General features: G+C 45.0%; 1 protein-coding gene across 1 annotated transcript in view; it reads right to left on the bottom strand.

Moving 5' to 3' along the window:
• Iqgap2 (IQ motif containing GTPase activating protein 2) overlaps positions 1-21,158 on the bottom strand; it is a 274,968-nt gene that overhangs the window by 217,552 nt on the left and 36,258 nt on the right. The window contains exon 2 of the mRNA XM_059276313.1: positions 3,976-4,075. Coding sequence (XP_059132296.1) covers positions 3,976-4,040 — 65 coding nt within the window. The 5' untranslated portion in view covers positions 4,041-4,075. The remainder of the gene's footprint in view (positions 1-3,975; positions 4,076-21,158) is intronic.

The raw sequence follows: 21,158 nt of genomic DNA, 5'->3' as shown, positions 1-21,158 counted from the left end.
CCTCAGTTCCCCCAGCTAAATGTATCGGTTCTAAGAAGATGGACACATGGCCAGGAATGTAGCTTCTAAAGTGTCCCCCAGAGGTCTTCTCCTTGAATTCATAGTCCTGTGCATTCCCCTCACTCTGAACATGGCCTTGATTCTAATCAGTAGCATACACCAGAAAGGATCTGAAAATAGGGTCTAGACTACCTGCCTTCCAGCTTGTGCTCTTACACGCTCACTCCGGCGGAAGATGTTTGCCAGTTGCGCCCGAGTGCCTGGCAACCGAGAGAAGAAAAGGATCTACCTACCAGCTGTTAGGAACAGGGGTCCCGGGTCCAACAGGAACTGAGTCCTGTCAACAGCACTAAACTAGCTTGAAATGGATGTGCCCCTTTGGGAACACTGAGGTGACTGCAGCCTTGTGAGAAACCCAGAACCCAAGAACCCACTCAGGCTATGCCTGGACGGAATGTATCTGCTAAGAACCAGCTCACCTGCTTTATGAGCTGCACAAAGGACCCTCTCCAAACCTGTCTGCCTAAAGGAACGTCAATCACTTTTATTAAGATAACCATCATACCAGATAACTCATCCTTTCCAAGTCTGTAATTCACTGTTTATTTTTAATTTCTGCCACCGTCAACACAGTCAATTTTAGAACGTTTTTTATCATCCTCAACAGAAATCCCAGGTCCATTCTCAGTCATTCACGACCGCCCTCCGCCCTGCGCCCAGGTCTTACCAAAAGCCTTCACCTCTACAGATCTGTCCAGTTTAATACTTTCGATGTTCATAAATATTATAACACGAATATGTGCATCCTATTTTATAGCTGTACTTTATTCCATTGTGTAGACATGCTATATTTTGTTTATTCATTAATTCGCTGTGGATGGATTTGGGTTGATTTTTACATTTTGCTAATATAAACAATGGATTGGAGATACATTTTTGTGTGGACATTAGGTTTTTCATGCTCAAGTGTATAGACCTGGGATTGGGATTGTTAAATCACGTGGCCACCCTATGCTTGATAACTGAAAGACCTGCCAGATACTTCTAAAGGAGCAGCACCATTTTATCACCCAACCAGCAATCCACAAGGCTCCAAATTCTGCGCATCTTTGGTGACACTTGTTACAATGTGTCATTTGTGCTACAGCTAATAAGAAGTAGCAGCTCATTGTTTTGATTTGGAGTCCCCTAGTAACCAATGTGGAATAATCTTACGTTTTCTATTGGTTGTTTGTTTACCTGTTTTAGTGAAGTCTACTCTTAACTTTTGTTCAAATTAGGGGGCTTTGCTTGTTGTTTGTTTGTTTTGAGCCAGGGTCTTTCTGTGTAGTCCTGCCTGGCCTGAAACTCTCTATGTAGACCAGGCTGGCCTTGAACTTAGAGATCGGCTTGCCTCTGACTCCCAAGAGAAAGAATTACAGATGTGTGCTACCTTGCCCAGCCTGTCCACTTTAAAATTAGGTTCTTAGCGTTTTACACTCTAAGTCCTTAATCTGATGTACTGTCTGTGTACTTTCTTTTTAATTTGATTTTATGTGTATGTTTTGGCTGCAGGTATGTCTGTGTACCATGTACATGCCTGGTGCCCACCAAGGCCAGAAGAAGAAATTGGAGACCCCTGGAACTGGAGTTAGATGGTCGTTATCCACTATGTGGGTGCTGCAAACAGAACCCGGGTCCTTTGCAAGAACAGCAACGGTTATTAACCACTGAGTATCTCTCCAGCCCCCGTGCTTTCTCGATGGGACATTTTGACAAAAAAACAAAACAAAAAAAAACATAAAACAAAACAAAAAACATTCTGACAAAAACTAACCTTCTAAAATACCAACAGAACAGAAGGTTGAACTTAGCTAGGGATTCATTAAGTCTATAGACCAATTTAGAAAGCTGCGTGTACACGTAGGCATGCATATGTGTGCTCTCCCGTGAATGTGGGCATTCAATAGGTACAGAGGTCAGAGGGAAACCTGTGGGTTGGTCCTCACCTTTTTCTTTGCGACAGGGTGTTGTGCTGTTTACCACTGAGCATGCCAGGCAAGTTGGCCTGTGAGCTTCCAGGATACTTTCAGCTCAACCTCCCCATCTCACTGCAGGAGTGGACCATGTCCAGCTCCGGCTTCTTGGGATCTGACCTCAGGTGGTCATAGATGTATGGCAAGAGATCCTGAGAAGTCTCCGCAGCTTTGAAAACTTTATATTCTTATAGGCTATTATTGCCAAGACATTCTTTCTTAGGAAATTTTCCTCAAAGAATCTGGGACTACCTTTATGACAAAAATATAAAAAGAGAAAAAAAAATCCACTAATGAGTTGCAACAACACTGAAGAAGATAAGAAGCTGCAAAGATTCATCTTCGTCACTTTGCCACACTGAAGAGACAGCTATGCTTACACAACCACCAAGCCACCAGATGTCTGGCCTGCACCAGCAGTCAGAATATGTTCCCTCTTTCCGTGATTTAAAAAAAAAAATAAAATCAGGAAGAAGGTGGGACAGGTAGTCGTACCTACCACCCAATTTACAGAGCAAATGGGACTTCCCCAGTGGGTTGGATGACCTGCCCATTGTCACACAGTGCAAGCGGGGACCAGGAAATCAGATCTACCAACTCCATCTGGGCCATGCTTCTCTCCCATGACACTCTTTCCCACTTGGGTGAAAAATAAAGCACACACCTAGGGTGAGGAACATATGTCAGCAAAAAAAAAGGAAAGTCCTCCCACTAATTCTCAGACTTTGTCTGGGGATGCAAGTCACGATTGCACACCTAGGAACCTCTTCCTTTATCTTGTTTTTTTCAAGCAAGAATGAGACTAAGAGAGTGTGTTCAATAATCTTCCACTGGCGAGGACTCTTAGTGTCTTCCTACCTAAATATAGACTGTACAAGCATGTTAAGTAATTCTTAAAAGTTGATTATTAGAGTGTAAAGTTGCATGGCACTGTTAAAAGAGGAAACAACACTGAGAACCCCCAGCAAAGCAAGGTTAATGCCAAATTCAACCAAGGATTAGTATTTTATAAAACACCGGGTAAACTCCTCCTCCTTCTAGCTCTATAGACAACTACTTATCAGTGACCAGAGATAATGACCATCCATGACCACTTCACCGAGTGTTTACTGGGTGCGGAGGTAAGAGGACACCTAGGTCACCTGTCTCACAGAGCAGTATATCAACGCTAACTAGTAGCATGGCTCAGCAAAGGGCAGAGTCCTAAGGAGACATTTGCACGTTGCACTCTTTATCTTCACTTTCTCCGAGGAGGACCCAGCCAGCATTTACTTAATCCAAAGAGTCTAAAAGAGTCAATGTGATTTTATAGACAACATACCCAAGTGGCCACACACCCACAAGTTAAGGAGATTGCAGTCATAAACCCGCCTCATAGTTTAGTGACCCATGGACTTCAGGCACATAGGCCATTGTTGGGCAAGAGGTCACAAAAAGATCTCCTAAGGACACTCTTGGGGAAAAGAAATTGGGTTGAAGTTATTGTTGCTGCCCTGTATCCAAGCCAGTGAAATGCAGAATCTAAAATAATCTAATTTGTCCTGTAGTTTCCTGGGAGGCTCTGAGGAAGGGCAAAGGAAGATTTGCCTCCCTGGCCCCTTGACAATGACCTCTCTCAATTCTCCACGACCAGAAATGGTATCTCACAGCCTGCTACCAACAAGACCGCAGCTGAATTATTACCGGCATATGCACAGATGAGTGTGATACCTATCCAGCTGTGATCAAGGGCTGACTTGAATGAACTGAGTCCATCCTGCCATGCTGACCTGGCATTGGGATGACAGATGTGTCCAAATCTAAATTATAGGCGACAGGTAAGAGTGTCTCTTTGGCCAGCCACAATCCTGATAATTCTTTGGAATTGTTGGCTCATTCAGGAAACTTCTGTCATCAAATCCCACAATCTTACCCCAAGGCTAAGCTCCAAGAACAGAGACAGACTAAACCTGGATCTTACCTCTTGGCTTCCTCCAGGTGGCACAGGTACTCATAGGCGATGTTCTGCCGCCTCCTCTCATCCATCTCCTCTGCAGACAACCTTTCATCATCCACAATTGCTAGAAATACAGGAGAATAACGCGTTACTTAAAAAGCATTTATTCACGTTAATAGCGCAGTAAATTAGACATCTACTCGGTGGTCTTGTCAATAAATATTCCTTACTTAGAGGTGCATAAGCTTGCTTCATTCCCTTTGCAAGGGACAAACCTTAGCTTAAGTCATGTTTTGTGTCTCGTCCAAGAGTTGTGACAGATTTAGTTCTGTAGATAGCATACCAAAAGTGGGATTCATTATGACACATATGTCATTGTATGTTGCAAATACCCATCCTCATTCCCCATTCCTCCTTTCTCCAGCTGGTTTACCTCCTTCCTATTTCTGCTTTCATCTTACTTACACACACACACACACACACACACACACACACACACACACACAATTTTTAAATAAATTTTAAAAACAGGGCTGGAGGGATGGCTCAGTGGTTAAGAGCACTGGATGTTCTTTTAGAGGTCCTGAGTTCAATTCCCAGCAACTACATGGTAGCTTACAATCATCTACAATGGGATCTGATGTCCTCTTCTGACATAAAGGCATACATGCAGATAGAGCACTCATATACATAAAAAATAAATAATTTAAAAAAAATTTAAAAACAAACAAACCCACCAAGGGGCTGGAGAGATGGCTCAGTGGTTAACAGCACTTGCTGCTCTTACAGAGGACTGTTTGGTACCCAGCATCTGCAGGTGGCTCAGAAATGCCTGTAATTCCACTTCAAAGAGATCTGACACCCTCTTCTGGTCTCCTTGACCATTCTCACATACATGGTGCACAAACATACACCCAAACACACATACACATAAAAGTAAATACATTTTAAAAATAAATCCCTTTCTCTTTGCATTTTATAGTAATGGTTTTATTTGCTCTTTTAAAGATTTGCTTTTATAATTTTTAATTGCGTGTGTGTGCCCACATGCACCCACATATGTGCCTGTGTGTGTGCACACGTGTGCCTGTGTGTCTCTGTACATATGCACATGTATGCCTGTGTGTGGGTAGGTGTATGCATGTGCAGGTGCCTGCTGAGAAAAGAGGAATCAGATACGTCTGATAGAGAGTCATAGGCAGTGTGAGCCATCTGACTTAGGTTCTGGGAACCAAATTTGGGTCTTCTGCAAGAGCAGTATGTGATCTTAACTCTTGAGCCAACTCTCTGGCCTTTATGCAGTTTTAGGTTTGTTTGTGTGTGTGTGTTTTTTGTTTTTGTTTTAGATTTACTTATTTTTCTATTTTATGTGCATGGGTGTTTTGCCTGCTTGCATGTCTGTACACAACATGAGTGCCCGGTGCCCACAGAGGCCAGAAGAATGCCTCTGATCCCCTGGAACTGAAGCTATAGGTGTTTGTGAACTGCCAAGTGGGTACTGGGAATTGAACCCAGGTCCTCTAGAAGAGCAGTCTTTGCTCTTAACCACTTACCACTTAGCAATCTCTTTAGCTGCATGGTATTATTTTTAGCAGAATAGAAGCAGGTCTGAAGTTAAGAACTGACACTATTAGACTGAGACTAGCAAACAGATTTCAGGAGGGGAATTCAGTGAATTCAGACAGCCTCAAATGAATTAGAACCCGGCCTGCTAGCAACACCATCTGTAACAATACTCTGGAAGGTGTCTGGTGGCTAAGCTTGGAGTCAGTGACCTTATGATGCATCCCAGACATTCCGGGGTTGAACAGTGAATCTACATGTGTTCATCTCTTCTTAATCCCCAAGGGAACTGCTACTTCTCATCCAACCCCAAATACCAATGAATCCCATTGTAGAAACAGCAGAGTCTCTAAAACATCCCCCTTGCTAATTACAACCTTTCTGGTTGACAGGTATCTCAAAGGTAAAACTAAAGGAATCAGGAAGGAAGTTTACAAGCCTACATAGTTTCTTCTAATTCAGGCTTACTTTATTAAGTCGAACACTTTGTCCTAGGATTACTGTGGAGATCATAGCCTCACAAGAAGTCCTGACCACACCACTTCTGCCCACAGCATCCAGCTGTGACTTCACCAAAGCCTTCTCTGTTTATTTGCATGGCAATACTGCTTTCTCCTAGAAAGGACCCATCCTTTTGTGTTTCCAGGCTGGTAACTACAGTGGGTCCTTTTTACACGTAGGATTGTGTGGGGAGCAAGTGTACCCCTGTATGAATGAGCATTCATGACATGAGCATGGCCATGTCAAGGATCCCAATGCCTCAGATCCATGGAAATGGCATGGCCATCGTATGGATGTTCACGTGTACAGAAAATGTCAACCACAGCTTTCCCCTCCTGGATGACTGCATCATGAGACTGCTCCTCTACAAAGACCCCCAACAAACACACACACACACACACACACACACACACGGAGGGGGGAGAGAGAGGGAAAGGGAGGGAGAGAGAGAGAGAGGGGGAGAGAGGGAGAGAGAGAGAGAGAGAGAGAGAGAGAGAGAGAGAGAGAGAGAGAGAGAGATTAACTAGCCCACCTCCTTGTTGAGTTAGATATAATAAATGGAGTTATGTTTCCATCAGAGCAAACGGCCCACCCAACTCCAGTTCCTCTGTCCATGTGCCTGTATTTCTTCATCCCATCACCCCAGCCCTGACTAGGTCAATGTCGCAGCTGTGTAGATTGGGACAGGAACGCTAGTCACAGCGGACAAAGGAGGAATGGAAGAGCATCTGTGGACTCTAAGATGACCAGGCTAATTCCAGACTTGACCAATGAGGGGTCGATCACAGAACCTTCATGGACAAGAGCAACTAAAGCCCAAGTATGAATTCTTTTCCCCGCTGAGATGAGGTCTCCCGCTGTAGCTCAGGCTGCCGTTAACCTCTCGATGACCCTCCATCAGTCTTGCTCCTGTATTCTGGTTATAGGAGGATACCAACCACACCCACCAACGTCTGAAGTTTACTACAGCATGTACAATGCTAAGCACTTAAGATCTAAACTTAATTCTGAGCCCTCAGGGAACTCAAAAGAGGGGGGATTAAATTTGAAATGGTACAAAATTTGGCAGTATACGCCATAAGCACAGAAATGTGTACTAGACATTTATTTACCGAGCTCCATCTTTACTTCAAAATCCCAGGGAATGTGGTGTCTGCGTTTTGTTTCGTTCACATCCTGTGACTCTGCGAGTCAAGCAATTGTTCATTTAACAGTGAAACACACAGGCTGAAATGTCTTTTGCACAAGCAAAGAGCAGAAATACAGGGACCAACCAGTGGGACAGAAAGGAATACATTGAGAAGGAACTTGGGAAAAGTGTGTGGAGATGAAAAAGAAAGGGATGCAGCAGAAGAGGAGAGAGGGATGGGAGGAGATGGACAGCTGAGGCTGGATTATCACCGAAGTGGTACCCAGAGGAGCAGGACTCTGCACACCCTTGCCCCTCTGTTTTCCCTCGATCCTTCTCCATTTTCCACTGTGGCTCCCGTCCTTCACTAAGGACCTCATCCGGGACCAATAACATCAGGAAGGGACAGCAAAGGCTTACATTTGTCAAAGCATCTTTTTTCTTAGTAAAGTCAATCTCATCTAAATGTTATGGTCTGTTTGTTTGATTGGTTGTTTAATATAGTGCTGAAGGTCAAAATCAAGGCTTTGTGCAAGAGGTCCACCACTGATCTCCACACCCCACCCCCCAGTTCCTGATCTGAACTTAAGAGTTATCACATTCCAGAAAAGTACAGAAGCTTCCCAGCAGCCTTCTGCACTCTGTACAGCCCTGCATGTGCCCAGGCCTTCCACATCTTGCCAACTCTCGTAGCAGGTGTCACCACTCAGCCACACTGCTCCACCATTCTTTGACCTGCTGTCACCAGAATGACTTTCTCAAAACACTGTCATGAGCCAGGCGGTGGTGGAGCATGTATGCCTTTAATCTCAGCACTCAGAAGGCAGAGCCAGGCAGATCTCTGTGAGTTAGAGGCCAGTCTGGTCTAGAGCGAGATCCAGGACAGGCACCAAAACTACACAGAAACCCTGTCTCTAAAACCAAAAACCAAACAACAACAACAAAACAAAACAAACACCGTCCTGCTGGTGTTACCACCTCTTTCTAAACTTTGGATGGCGTCCTCTTTCCTCTTGAAGAAAGTTCTAAAACAGTTTTCCCCTCCTCCGTACATGAAGCCTACACAGCTTATTCCAGGTAAGTACTGTATTCTAGGACCCCGCTACTCTCTTCCCTGGGCTTCAGCTACCCCCTTTTCATTTCCTTGGAAGCCATTCTCCCACCTCTGGGTGTGACACCTTCAACAGCTACTGAGGCAAGCTCTTGTGGATTCCAGAATCTGAATCCACCCCTCTCTTCCACGCTTCAGTTCACATCATTATCACAACCCTCACCAGACAGGCCCCACTGGAGATCAATCATGTCTCCCTCTCCAAACTGGTGATTCTGTAAAGAAGGGGCTCTGTTTTCATTTTCCCATCTCCCTCACATCTGTGATGGCTCCGTACGCAGAGCGCTCTCTAACATTTAGTGAAACATTGCCTTCAAATAAATTCTTTCTAAGACAGTTAACTAATAACCCATACTTTGAATCTAATTATGATTTCTCTTCTCTAGGTATTTCCTAAAAGATGGACCCGATATGCTATGTTAATCAGTTGTCCATTATTATAACAACATATTTGAAATTAATCAACTTATAAGAAGGAAAGTTAATTTTGATGAATGGTCTTCAGAGGTGTCAGTCCATGCCCCTTGGCCCCATTACTTTGGGTCTCTGGTGACATGCTGTAGCATGTGAGAGCCAATGGCAGGTAGAAGGGTGTTTGATTCACGGGAGATGAAAAGAGACCAACAGGAAGGAGATGGGGTTCCAACATTCTGCTCAGGAACTTACTCATGATGACCTAACTTCATCCCCAGGTTTCATCACCTCCAGATCATACCACAAGATAGTGGCCAAACTTCTAATACACACGACTTTGGGGGACATTCAGATCCAAACCATCGCCCATACCTACATAGCATCATCTAATCTTCAACTCCATTTTTCCTAACAGCTACCTCTAGGATAACCCATCACTTCCAATCTCCCATTTTAATAACAGCTGGAAGCGAAGAGTGTTTACTATTTCCGACAGGATATTTTCATTTTATGGTACCCTCAGACACATTAAACCTGAAACCAACTTAAAATTCCTAGGGAGGAGCTGGAGAGATGGCTCAGCGGTTAAGAGCACTCACTGCTCTCCCAGAGGTCCTGAGTTCAATTCCCAGCAACCACATGGTGGCTCACAACCATCTGTGATGAGATCTGGTGCCCCCTTCTGCCTGCAGGGATACATGCAGGCAGAACACTATACATAATAAATAAACAAATCTTAAAAATAAAAAATTAAAAAAAAAATTCCTAGGGAGCGTCAATCTCTAACAACCTCTAAGCTTACTGTGAAGCACTATAATCTCACTCAAAGGAAACACTCTGCAGCCTCAGCCATCTATCTAGAAGAGGCAGCAGAAGCCTTCTGTGACCTTTCACCCTCGGACACACTAGGAGGAGTTGTGATACTCAGCAGCATCCTGTCCCCCAATCTCTATCCCAAGGGCTTCCACAACCACCTTCTCGGACAGCTGCTGAGAACTCCTAGGCTCTGCTAACACCCTGTCCAGGAAAAGCAAACAAAAAGACAACTTACTCAGTGTGTGAATGTGCAAACACACACACACACACACACACACACACACACACCACTGTTTTAAATTAAAATTGCAACATGCTGAGCATCGTCGACGGCATCACATCTTCAAGTCTGAGCACAAGGGCCGCTTCCTAGCTGTCCCAACTCAAGGTGGGCTCTCTCCCACCACTTCCCGTATTTTAGTTCAATTTTAAAAACTGATTGATTGATTTAATGTGTGTCAATGTTTGAAGGCATGTATGTATATGCACCACATTCACGCAGTGCCTGAGGCCATAGGAGGATGTCTGATCCCCCTAGAACTGGAGCCATAGATAGTTGTAAGCTACCAAGTGAGTGTTGTGAACTGAATCCCGGTCCTCTGGATGGGTCGCCGGTGCTCTTAACCGCGCAGCTGTCCCTGCAGCCCCAGACGACCTATAATTTAATAATAAACCCATCGAAGACACATTTTCTGTCATAGTATCCAGCACCCTTCTCACATGCCCTGCCATCCAAGTACTAACCAGTCCTGACCCTGCTTAGCTTCTGAGGCCAGATGAGAGGCTGGAGAGATAGCTCAGCAGTTAAGAATACCGGCTGCTCTTCCAATGGACCTGGGTTCAATTCCCAGCACCCACATGGCTACTCACCCCTGTCTATAACTCCAGTTCCAGGGCTTCTAACACCATTACACAGACATACATGCAGATAAAACACCAATGAACATATAAAGAAATAAAAATAAATAATAAAAAAGTAAGGTTATCTGTTCTCTGAAAATATTTGGTAAGTAATCTCTTTCAGGAAGGCTAATGAAAGGGTCCCAAATATCTGTATGAAGTCAATTTACTTTTGTCTGTTTGCAGTGAGGAGAAGGAGGTGAAGTCACAAACATAGGGCCATCCTATGGATTTCACTCTACTGATGTTTACTTAGTATGCTTAAGTCAAAACACCGGGTTGTGAACCAGACAGAAGTGCTTTCCCTCAGGGCACCCCCATCCGAAGTCTCTTCCTGCCAACCTTCCACACACCTGGCCCACTGGTCTTCTCAGCACATGCTTCAGCCTCACCTGCCTCCCGTCAGGGTGGAGAAGGCCTATGATGACCTGCCACCCAAGGGCGAACCAAGGTTATGAGACTGAGAAAGTTCACACCGGAAGCAGATGTTTCTGGACCCGAGAGTGCCGCAAAGACCTTTGCTTCACTCACTGTTCACTTAGTGACTTCTGATAAGAGCTCTTGGCATGAATAACAGCCCTGCCATTTAAAGGGCCATCATGAAGCTAATAACTCACGGCGGACATGACTTTACTGCCTACAAAGCACTTTCCCACATGTTACTGTGCGGTTCTCACAATCAGCCGAGAGATAGGCTGTATCTCTCATAAAGTAGGAAGGCAAGGTCAGTGAGGGGAAAGGACTGCCCATGACTACTCTCTGGGCCAGTGACACACCCAGGGCTGGAACTGACATCTTTTGGGGCCACATCATCACCAAATGAACAGAGTTACCACCAAAACCCAAGGAACCAGTCACTCAAGTAGCTCCGGAGTTCCTTTCGCTTGAAAACAACTTGGTTACCCATGATTTCCTCTGAGGTACATCTTCATTCGCTGCTGCCCTGAACTCCCTAAGAAACATGACTTCATGGAGGAGAGTTTCCTCATGTATTAGCAATTCACAAATGCCATTAATATCAACTGGCCGGCTAGCTCATGTGGTAAGAGAGTGGCGTTAATGAGAACAAAATGCCATTAATAAAATCAGCTGATACCGGCTAAGAGACGGGAACAATCACAGTCTACGGCAATCACATGATAGAGATTATGCCGAGGTGTAAGCAGCAGAAGCAAAAAAGAGCTGCGAGGCAAGACGTGGAAATAGAAACGTAAGAAAGGGAAGGACACCTGAGTCAAGGGCCATGGAAAACTAGTCCAGGACCTATGCTTTGGTAAGGTGTGGCCACTGTTTAAATGGCCCTACCCACTACCTGCTTCCTTCACACAGATACCGAGGCCACCACAGCCTCAGTAGTCAATCCATTCATCTGTTCGCAAATATCTGAATGGCTGTTTGGTGCCAGCCCGTTCGGACACAAAGCATGACTCACAAGGTCTCTTCTGGAATTTTTATTACAGTTACACAATTGAGATTTGGCATACTGACAAGGTGCTTGGGTTTGGGAAATATACTCAAGGGAGGGTTGGCAAGAGTCACTAAAACCCTGGCTGGCTTCATAAAATGGTATTACTTAGGGTGTATTCCTTTAAGGAAAAGCAGATTAGAAGTATGATAGGAATAATCAATTCCAAGAAATACACCCACCATCTAGTATTTTAAGTACACATTGTTATTCTGTGTGACTCAAATTCTCTACAAAGAATCCTAAATATCCTCAGGTATGTAATTCAGTTGGGTGTGGAACCATATTCTATGGCTTGGGAACTGTATTGCCTTAAAGAGAAGACGTAAATCAGCAGTTCTCAACATGTGAGTGACAACCCCTTTGGGGGGGGGGCATTGAAAGACCCTTTCACAGGGGTTGCATATCAGATATTCTGCATATCAGATATTCTGCATATCAGATATTCTGCATATCAGATATTTACATTACGAATCATAACAGTAGCAAAATTCGTAGCAATGAAAATAATTGTATGGTTGGGGGTCACTACAGCATGAGAAACTGTATTAAAGGTCACAACGTTGGGAAGGTTGAGGACCACTGCCCTAAATGGATATGACCCACTCTCAGAGCTTAAGGACTGTTCATAGCAGGCAGCGTACACTGATACCCATGGAAGACACTCTAAGAGAGAGAATCCATTCTGAGACACTGAGGGTAGAGATAGGAGGCTGGGATGAAAGGACAACAGAACCAAAAGGCCGAGACTTTAAGAAAGCTGACACATTAAGGAAATGTGACCTGTGGAAAATTCTGGTTTCTTGCCAGCTTCCTGAAGCCTTCCATGGCTCCTTAAACTCTAAAAGACCCCACGATCAAACTTCCCGAAACTGGATTTCCTTTTGAAAAACAGACAAGCCTGAGTTTGAGGGTACTGGCAACCCTAATTAGAGTATGAGGTGATAATGCAGGAGACACCCAGGTGTTTGGAAGCCTGGAGGAGGCATCAAGTCACAGGGATGCTGGCGTACAGCTGCCAGCCCCAGGCCCTTCCTTCTCTCTACCCAGGGCCAACGAAAGAGCAGGTACTCAGTGGGAGCTGCTGGGAGGTATGTTTGACCTTGGACTTGAAGGCACGCACGGGCATCAGGTCCTTCCAGTCCTCACAGTGCCGAGTCTGCCCCCGCGAGAAAGTACAGTCATCTTTGGCATCCACCGAGGGAAGGTGAACTTTACTGAAACCTGCCTTGCGTACCATGATTCCTGGAATTTCTTCCCCATCACACATTTCTCAGGTCTTTCTAAAGTTGCAAGTCAACACCAACCCAAGGCCATTCAGGTTAGGCAAAGCTGTAAAAGGCCTATATTTTAACAGGAGAAACTCCTAAATCTTCAAATTGAGCACTGGAAGAATTTCTGAGCTGCGGCATGACCAGGCAATGGTAGTCCGTAAGCTACCAACACCAAGCAAGGCTTTACCAGCAGGGGTCGTAACCTCTTCTCATTCTAATGTCACGGGGGGGGGGGGGGGGGGGGGGGGGGCGGGGGGGGGCAGAGGTATTAAGAAGCACCTAGTGCCCATGTTACATTTAAACAGGAAAATGGAAGAGGAACTAGTTCAGGTCTTAGGAACAGAACTGATCCTTTTCTGGAAATGTGCTTACACCGTACGAGATGCACAGAGGAGGCCAGGCTGAATGACAGCGCATGCCTGCAATCCCAGCAACTCGGAGCTGAAGCAGGAGGATCATGAGCTACATAATGAGCCCAAGGCAAGATCCTGTCATTAAATAACACACACACACACACACACACACACACACACACACACACACACACAGGAGTGGGGGGTGGGGAGACAGAGACAGAAACAGAAACAGAGGGAGGGGGAGGGTTTTTAGATCCCACTCATGCAAAAGGGCCCAACATTTAATGTAAACATCATACTTGATCACTTAGATCTGAAAGGCAAAACCCAGGGCACCTTTTCAGGGTAGAAATTCATTGCTAATTCTCAAACCAAAGGAAAATTCATTCTGTCCACTGTAAATTTAAAGAGGAATAGCTAGCTAACTTTTTCCAGAATTTAGAAACCCAAGGCAGACTGTGGTGGTATTAAGGTACCTTGGGATGAGAAAGGGAATCCTGGGATTCTGCTCAGTTTGGGAGAACAAAAGCCAATGATTCCTTGATTTGGGATTATTGACTTACAATTTTTTTATTTGCATAATGGTAATTTTCAAGAAATATTTTAGGAACCAAATCACCCCTTGCTGCTTGGAAGGCCCAGGGAATAATCCATCCGGCCACTGCCTCTTCTCCACACCCCATCACCCACATTCCTTACAGAGCTCAGTGAAGAAGAGGAGAGTGCTAAGTTTCCAGGAGCTAGCTGAAGGTTGAGACCCCAATGACAGAGGGCAATTTTCAAATCTAAACAATGGGAAAGCGTTTAGCTCACCTATGAGCCCTGTGCTTGTGGGGTTCACGGCCAAAGGTCTCAAATCATTCAGATCCAGTTTTAAGATGATGCTTTCTGCGTTCTGTAAGTAATAAAGGTCCGAAGGTCGACTCAACTTCAATGCCCCCATAAGAATGAGGCTAAGTTAGAACCACTAAACAAACGTAGCAAGTTAAATATCAGTGGTCACCTGAGCTGATTCCAAGAAAGCCATTGCTAACATCTTGTCCCTGCTCTCTCAAAAGCCACCCAAAATATGCTGGGCATGGTGCTACACCCTGTAGTGGGGAGTTAGAGACAGGAGGATTCTGAGTTTGAGATCATCCTGGGCTACATAGGTAGTTTCACACTAGCATGAGAAAGATGGTAAGACTGTCTGAAAACAAGAAAACAGGTAGTTATCCCATGCAGTAAAATATCGTAGAATATTTCTACAAAGCTGAAAAATTTGGAAGAAAATAGGGTAAGGAGTCATGGCCTGTCCCTCCCTTGACTCATGGGAGAAAATAAATAAAACACAAAGGAAGAAAACAACTTCTTGGTTCTGAATGGATTTCTTTCTGTGTGTGTGTCTGTGTGTGTGTGTGTGTGTGTGTGTGTGTGTGTGTGTGTGTGTGTGTGTGAGACAGTCTGAAGGTTGTGTTCTTGCATTAGTCCCTTTTTATGCACACATTAAAAAAAGCACAGAAATGATTAACACTTAGTGAGGCAACACTTCATGTATGTTAGCTCTCTGTCTCTACATCCCTCTTTAACTAGGAATTCCTTTCTCTGATGTCCTGATGGGAAATAAACTGAAGAGAGGCCAGGTAGTGTGGGTGTGGACCATTCAAGATTGTAAAGAGGTCAATGACAGAGCTGGAACTGGGACAACCCTGACTCCAAAGTCCACGGCCTTTCTTCCTTCCATAAAGCTGCTGCCTCCCCAAATGGAGCACTGGCGCCTGTCACTCACGGTTACTGATATCTCCCTAAGCAGCAGACAGATGTATGTGACTTTATTGTTCCCACTGGAAACTATATAAAATTAGTGGTATACTGTCTTCAGAAAGTAAGATCAAAGGCTAATTTCTCGGAGATACAAAAACCTCAAACATAGCCTAGCAAAGGAAAAAACAGTGAAGCTAATATTTAGGATTCAAGCCAGACAATAGGAGTGCAGGAACTATGACAAGACATGGCATGTCACATCAACAAAGCAAGGTCATTCATATGACCCATTCATCTGCAGAAGATTTCACACATTTGAGAGAATGTAACTTTTAAAACCTTCTCCATGCTATGCCCATCTCTTTCCAAAGGTGTAAATCTGCCTTACCCAGCAAAGATAGCTGATTAAAATGGGGTTTGCCTCCCCAGAAGAGGGGATATTGATTTGGGGGTTGAATGTATCTGCAAGAGTATCACACTCAGTCAGGGACTAATACTGGGTACTCAGTTCCTCATCTATAAAACAAGAATAATGCTACCTACCTTATGAAGCTATTGTATAAGCGCCACACATAACACACACACACACACATACACACACACACATACCCATACACACACACACACACACACACACACACACACACACACACACACACACGGTCTCACTATGTCAATCAGGCTGGCTTTGAACTCACAGTGATCCACCTGCCTCCCAAGTGCTGGGATTAAAATAAAGGTTTGTGCCAGCACACCCAGCACACCCAGTGTAAGAATTAGTAATTTTTTGATTTTTTATTTTCAGAAAAGGAAGAGAAAAAGAGCCAGAGGATGGAGAGGAATGCTGTGAACTACTAACATTGAACATGACAGGGCTGTTTCACCCATGATCTCACAGCACTAATGGTTACTTTTAAATTAATAGCTACATTATTACATGGTCATTAAGTAAACAATTTATAAATGCAAAATAATTTACAGCTAGCAACAGATTATTATATGAGCTAATTTTTCAAGGGTAATTACAATTATATTCAATGCTCTTACTTGATGACTTTAACATCTATCTCCCACATGACTTGCAAACAATGTCCTTGTGGTGGTCTGAACGAGAAAGGCCCCTATAGGTTTGAATACTTGGTCCCTAGTGAGTGGAACCGTTTGGGAAGGATTAGGAGGTGTGGCCTTAATGGAGGAGGTGTGTCTCTGGGGAAGGGCTTTGAGGTTTCAAAAGCCCATGCCATTCCTGATTATCTCTCTGCCTCCTATTTGAACTCAAGGATGCAAGCTCTCAGCTCCTGCTCCAGCACCATGCCTGCCTGGCCGCTGCCACACTCCCTTCCATGATCATCATGGACTCTGACCCTCTGCAACTGTGAACCCCAAATTACATTTTCTTTGTAAGTTGCCTTGGTCATAGTGTTTAGGTGTGGGTATAAAAAAAGTAACTAAGACAGTATTTAGAGGTCTATTACGTTAAAACACATACACATACGTTTAATTCCATACATCTGTGTATATATTATTTATATATATTCTGTGTATATTTTAACTAGAAGTATATAATGTTATATTACATGCATTGTAATTAAGCTGAAAGCCAATAAGGATATGACAAAATAAAAGTAGAATGTTTCCAAGAAGGCAGCTCTAAGATTTATATATATATATATATTAACTCTCACACATCTTCTAAAAACTCTACACCACAGGCATATAGCCTTTTAGGATGTCAATGTTAGAAAGAAAAAAACGCTATTGTTAAAATGTTCAACTACGGAAAAATAAGATGAGGCTGACACCCTAATGACAGGTGTGGTCCAAACAACGACTTTCCACATCTAACTGACCCATCTGAACGTCTAGAAAAAGATTTCAGTCACTCAGAGCGTACAATGAATAATTTGTCAGGTGTACTGCTCAAAGGAAGGCAATGGTGGGAGTTCCGGGCAGCAGAGGGACACGGTCAGAAGATGACTAACACGGGGATGTTCTTCCAGCGTTCTATTGGGAGGCCCAACTGCCTGGAGAAAGGCTGGAGTGGTAAGCCTAAGACAGAAAGCGGGTTGGGGAGGGGCAAGGGCGTGGAATGAATTGGGAGGGGGGACCCGATCTGGAAACTCAAGGGGAAGGCTGCAACAAGCCTTGGGCACCAGGAAACTTCGGGAGTCTAAACTCCAGAGGAAAGGAAAACATGGTAAGCTGAGAACGGGTGGGATCTGGCGAGGGGGTGGGGAACCGGAAGAAGAGCACCTAGGTAGGTCCGGGGGAAGACAGAGGAAGCCAGCAAGCAGCAGCCAACGCGTTTTGTGACTTTGGATGGTGGAGGTGGAAACTGCACATGGCTCGGCACCAGGAAGTCACCCAGTGTGCCAATTTGCATAAAGACAAGCTTGTATAACGAAGGGGAAGAAATATGGATGCATATTACCGTTTTAAGGATATACCAAGGAGCCAACTTAGCATTGAAACTTTGACTTGGAAGAGGAGTTGAGTCTAGCAGGCAGTGAGGAGACTGCTGGATGCAGAAGGGCTCTATTAATGCAAGCATGTGCTGCTTGTTAGTGAACGAATTAGCACCTAATCTAGGACAGTCGACTCTTAAAATACTGCCAAAAATCCAGCCCTCAAATGGGCCATACTACGCAAACGGGAACGTGTTGACAAACAGTCATGGAACAAAAATACATTTCAACATGACTATATCCTCGACCAATGCAGACCGGGCTAATTTTCAAGACCCAGGAGCCTCTCTGGCTTCCAGGCAGCCATGAAAGACAGCATCGGCCAGCACATGTGTAGGGTTTTCAGGAGACGGGGCTTATGAGAGATCATAACACAAGGCAGATATGGCCAGGCTCAAGCAGCAGGCCTTTGACCTAGTACGCCAAGCTCTTTACTTCCATGGGGTTGTATGTTTATAAAGTGCTACACTATGCATGAGCTCACATGACTAGCCTTCAGACAGGTGGGCAATCCTGCCTCCACTTGCCTAAGACAGAAATGGGTTGAATATTTTGCTCTAGGGCCGGGGCTAGTTGATTACAAAACTGGCTTGTGTTTTTGAACCTCTCCTGGGTTTTTGTTTACTTTTCAACGTCCTTTGTGTTTCCAATGGTACACCACCGTAGCAGGGCAAGCTTTCAGTCATGAGCTCAGGGAGCCGGAGGAGGAAACGGAACGGCCGGTGTGGGGAGTTGAACTGGTAAGAATGGATGAGGCTCATGTGCAGTTCATAGGCTCAAGAGAATGCATACAACCCTTGACTGTGTAAACTACTTGGAAAATGTACAGATGACACAGAGAACACTCTCTCATGAAAGGCATTGCCCCACTAGGGCAACAAATCTACAAACATTTTGGGTTTGGCTTATTCTAACAGGCAGCACCACTACTGTACTCAGAAAGTGGACAGTCCCACGTTTTGGAAAATGAATAAATAGTTCTGTAAATAGAAGGCAGACACAAAGGCTTTCAGATAGTCTGGACACAGCACACACGAGAATAGCACCACCTTAAATATGATACACGCCGTTCTGCCCCAGACTCAGTCTGAAGATGCGTCCCATCTCCCCCAGACACTGCTTTCCTGGCTGAGCACTGGACCACAGTACTGTCTGTAAATTCCCCCTCGCCATGTGTCTACTGCAGCCCAGAGGAGACAGCCAAGCTCCCAGCTTTCTCTGTGTATCAGCCACGAGTCCCTCGGAGGATCTGAACACAATTTCAGAATTAAGTCATTGTTTCTACTCCAGACACTCGAACCCTGCCAGCATTTGTGAAGCAGAAGTATCCACAATTATGGAGCCAAGCAGGGATGGAAATTTCCTCTTATTGATGGTCTCCTAGGTGCAGAATGTTGGAAGAGAATTACAGAGACTCCGAATGTTCAAACTCATTCCAAACGCCTTATAATTAAGGCTGATAGATGCAGCGCAATGTGTTTCTTTTGGTTTGCGGCAAAGTCTAACTCACGGCTTACTAGGCGGAAAGCACTTCAGCAGGGAGTGAAAAGGAATGGGGTGGGGAGAGCCTGGCAGTCACTGGTTTCTAATCCAGCAGGGGGAAGGCACAGGGTTTCACAGCGGAGGAAAGTTACGTGGCTCCTTTGGAAAAGGCACAAAAGAATTACCGCACAAAGAAAGGGAAGCCAGGGGAACAAGAGACCGCTCAGTGATAGGATTAATCTGAGCGGGCTCTCTTGATGAATGTAGTGTGAAGTCAGGCTTGAAGGAGGGAAGAGAAAGGAATTTGGTGGGAAATATGCTTGGAAGCCAGGCATGGTGGCTCTTGTCTATAATCCCAGCACTTGGGAGACATGGCAGAAGTTCAAGGTCAGTCTAAGCTATATAGAGCCAGGGCTGTCCAGCAAGACCTGACCAAAAAAAAAAAAAAAAAAAAAGAGAAAGAAAGAAAGAAAAGAAAACTGGAGAAGTGGTGTTAAGAATGAGGAAACCATGCTCTGAAGGTTTAGTAGGATGTGGGGGTACACACTTGTCATGCCAGCACCTGGGAAACAAGAGGCAGGAAGATCCCATATTTAGGACTAGCCTGGGATAATTAATTGAGATTTTTTTTTTTTTTTGGTTTTTCGAGACAGGGTTTCTCTGTGTAGCTTTGCGCCTTTCCTGGCTCTCGCTCTGTAGACCAGGCTGACCTCGAACTCACAAAGATCCCCTTGACTCTGCCTCCCAATAGTCTCAAAAGAAAGAGGAAGGGGGAAGGAAGTGGAGAGACAGAAAAGCAAAAGAACCAAGAAACAGGAAACAAACTTCAAGATGCGCTTTTGTTCCTCGGTTTCCAAGCTTGTGAGCTGTTTCTCCGCTTTCAAAGCTTGTTTAAGGAAAACTCCACGGCAGCCCCTACATTCCCAGCCCTGCCCCCCACCAAGGGGGGTCTCTGAGCTCTGACCAGGATACTTTGCAACTGTTTCCCACACGACACATAGGTGCAAGGCCTACAGCTGTGAGTTGACAAGATACAGTGAGAAGACCAGGAGACATCTCCAAACCAAGGGGCCAAGCAGAGCTTCCTCCACTGCTACATGCGTTCTCTCAACACAGATAACTCACCCCCACCCCCACCCCGCTGACTAACACACGTGTAGTTCCTGGGTCGGTAATTGTTAACTCACAGACACAAATTACCTCAGTCGTTACTGATTTAAACACTCAGGGCCGGTGACATGGCTCAGCGGGTCAAGCGCTTGCTGTGCAAAGGTGAGTATCCGAGTTCGGATCCCCAGCGTCCCCGGCAAGGCCAGGTGTGGGGGTGCGCACCTGGAATCTCCGCGCTGGGAGGCAGAGACAGGCAGATCCCAGAAGCTCGCCATGTGGCCAGTCTACCTGAGACAGGGAGCTCCAGGTTCAGGGAGAGACCCTGTCTCAAAAAGTAGGATGGAGAGCAAGAAACCTGGCCTCCACGTGTGCATGCACTAGTGCAGGCACAAAGGTGCATGTACACACACACACACACACACATACTTTAAACAAACTCAGTTCACTAGTATTCACAGTGCGCTCCATCCATTTTCTCTAGCAACGTGTTTGGAGCTGCATCCATGCAAGTGGGGCTGAAGGAAGTTGAAGGAAATGGCCCCTTGATCTGTTCTTAAAATCTTAGTTCTCATTTTCTTCCCTAGCACCTCCTCTACTGCCGCCCCATGCCTCCATCTGTGTGTCGCCTTTCATGGTCTGAGCTGCATTCTTCTGAGTCATTTAAATGTTCCTCTGGGTCACTGTAGGCCACCCTCTGAGTCAGCCATCCTTCCCTCTTGCTATGAGGCCAGCAGGAATTAGAGCTATTTTGTGAACGTTGAAGGCCAGAGGATAGCTGAAGAGTCGTTTGAATAGGAATGGCCCCCACAGGCTCACATAGTTGAATGGTTGGTCATTAGGGAGTGGCACTACTCGGCAGGGATTAGGAGGTGTGGCCT

Source organism: Peromyscus eremicus, chromosome 11 (assembly GCF_949786415.1).
Source record: "Peromyscus eremicus chromosome 11, PerEre_H2_v1, whole genome shotgun sequence".
NCBI classification, from domain to species: Eukaryota; Metazoa; Chordata; class Mammalia; order Rodentia; family Cricetidae; genus Peromyscus; species Peromyscus eremicus.
This window is presented reverse-complemented; position numbering and strand designations above follow the sequence as displayed.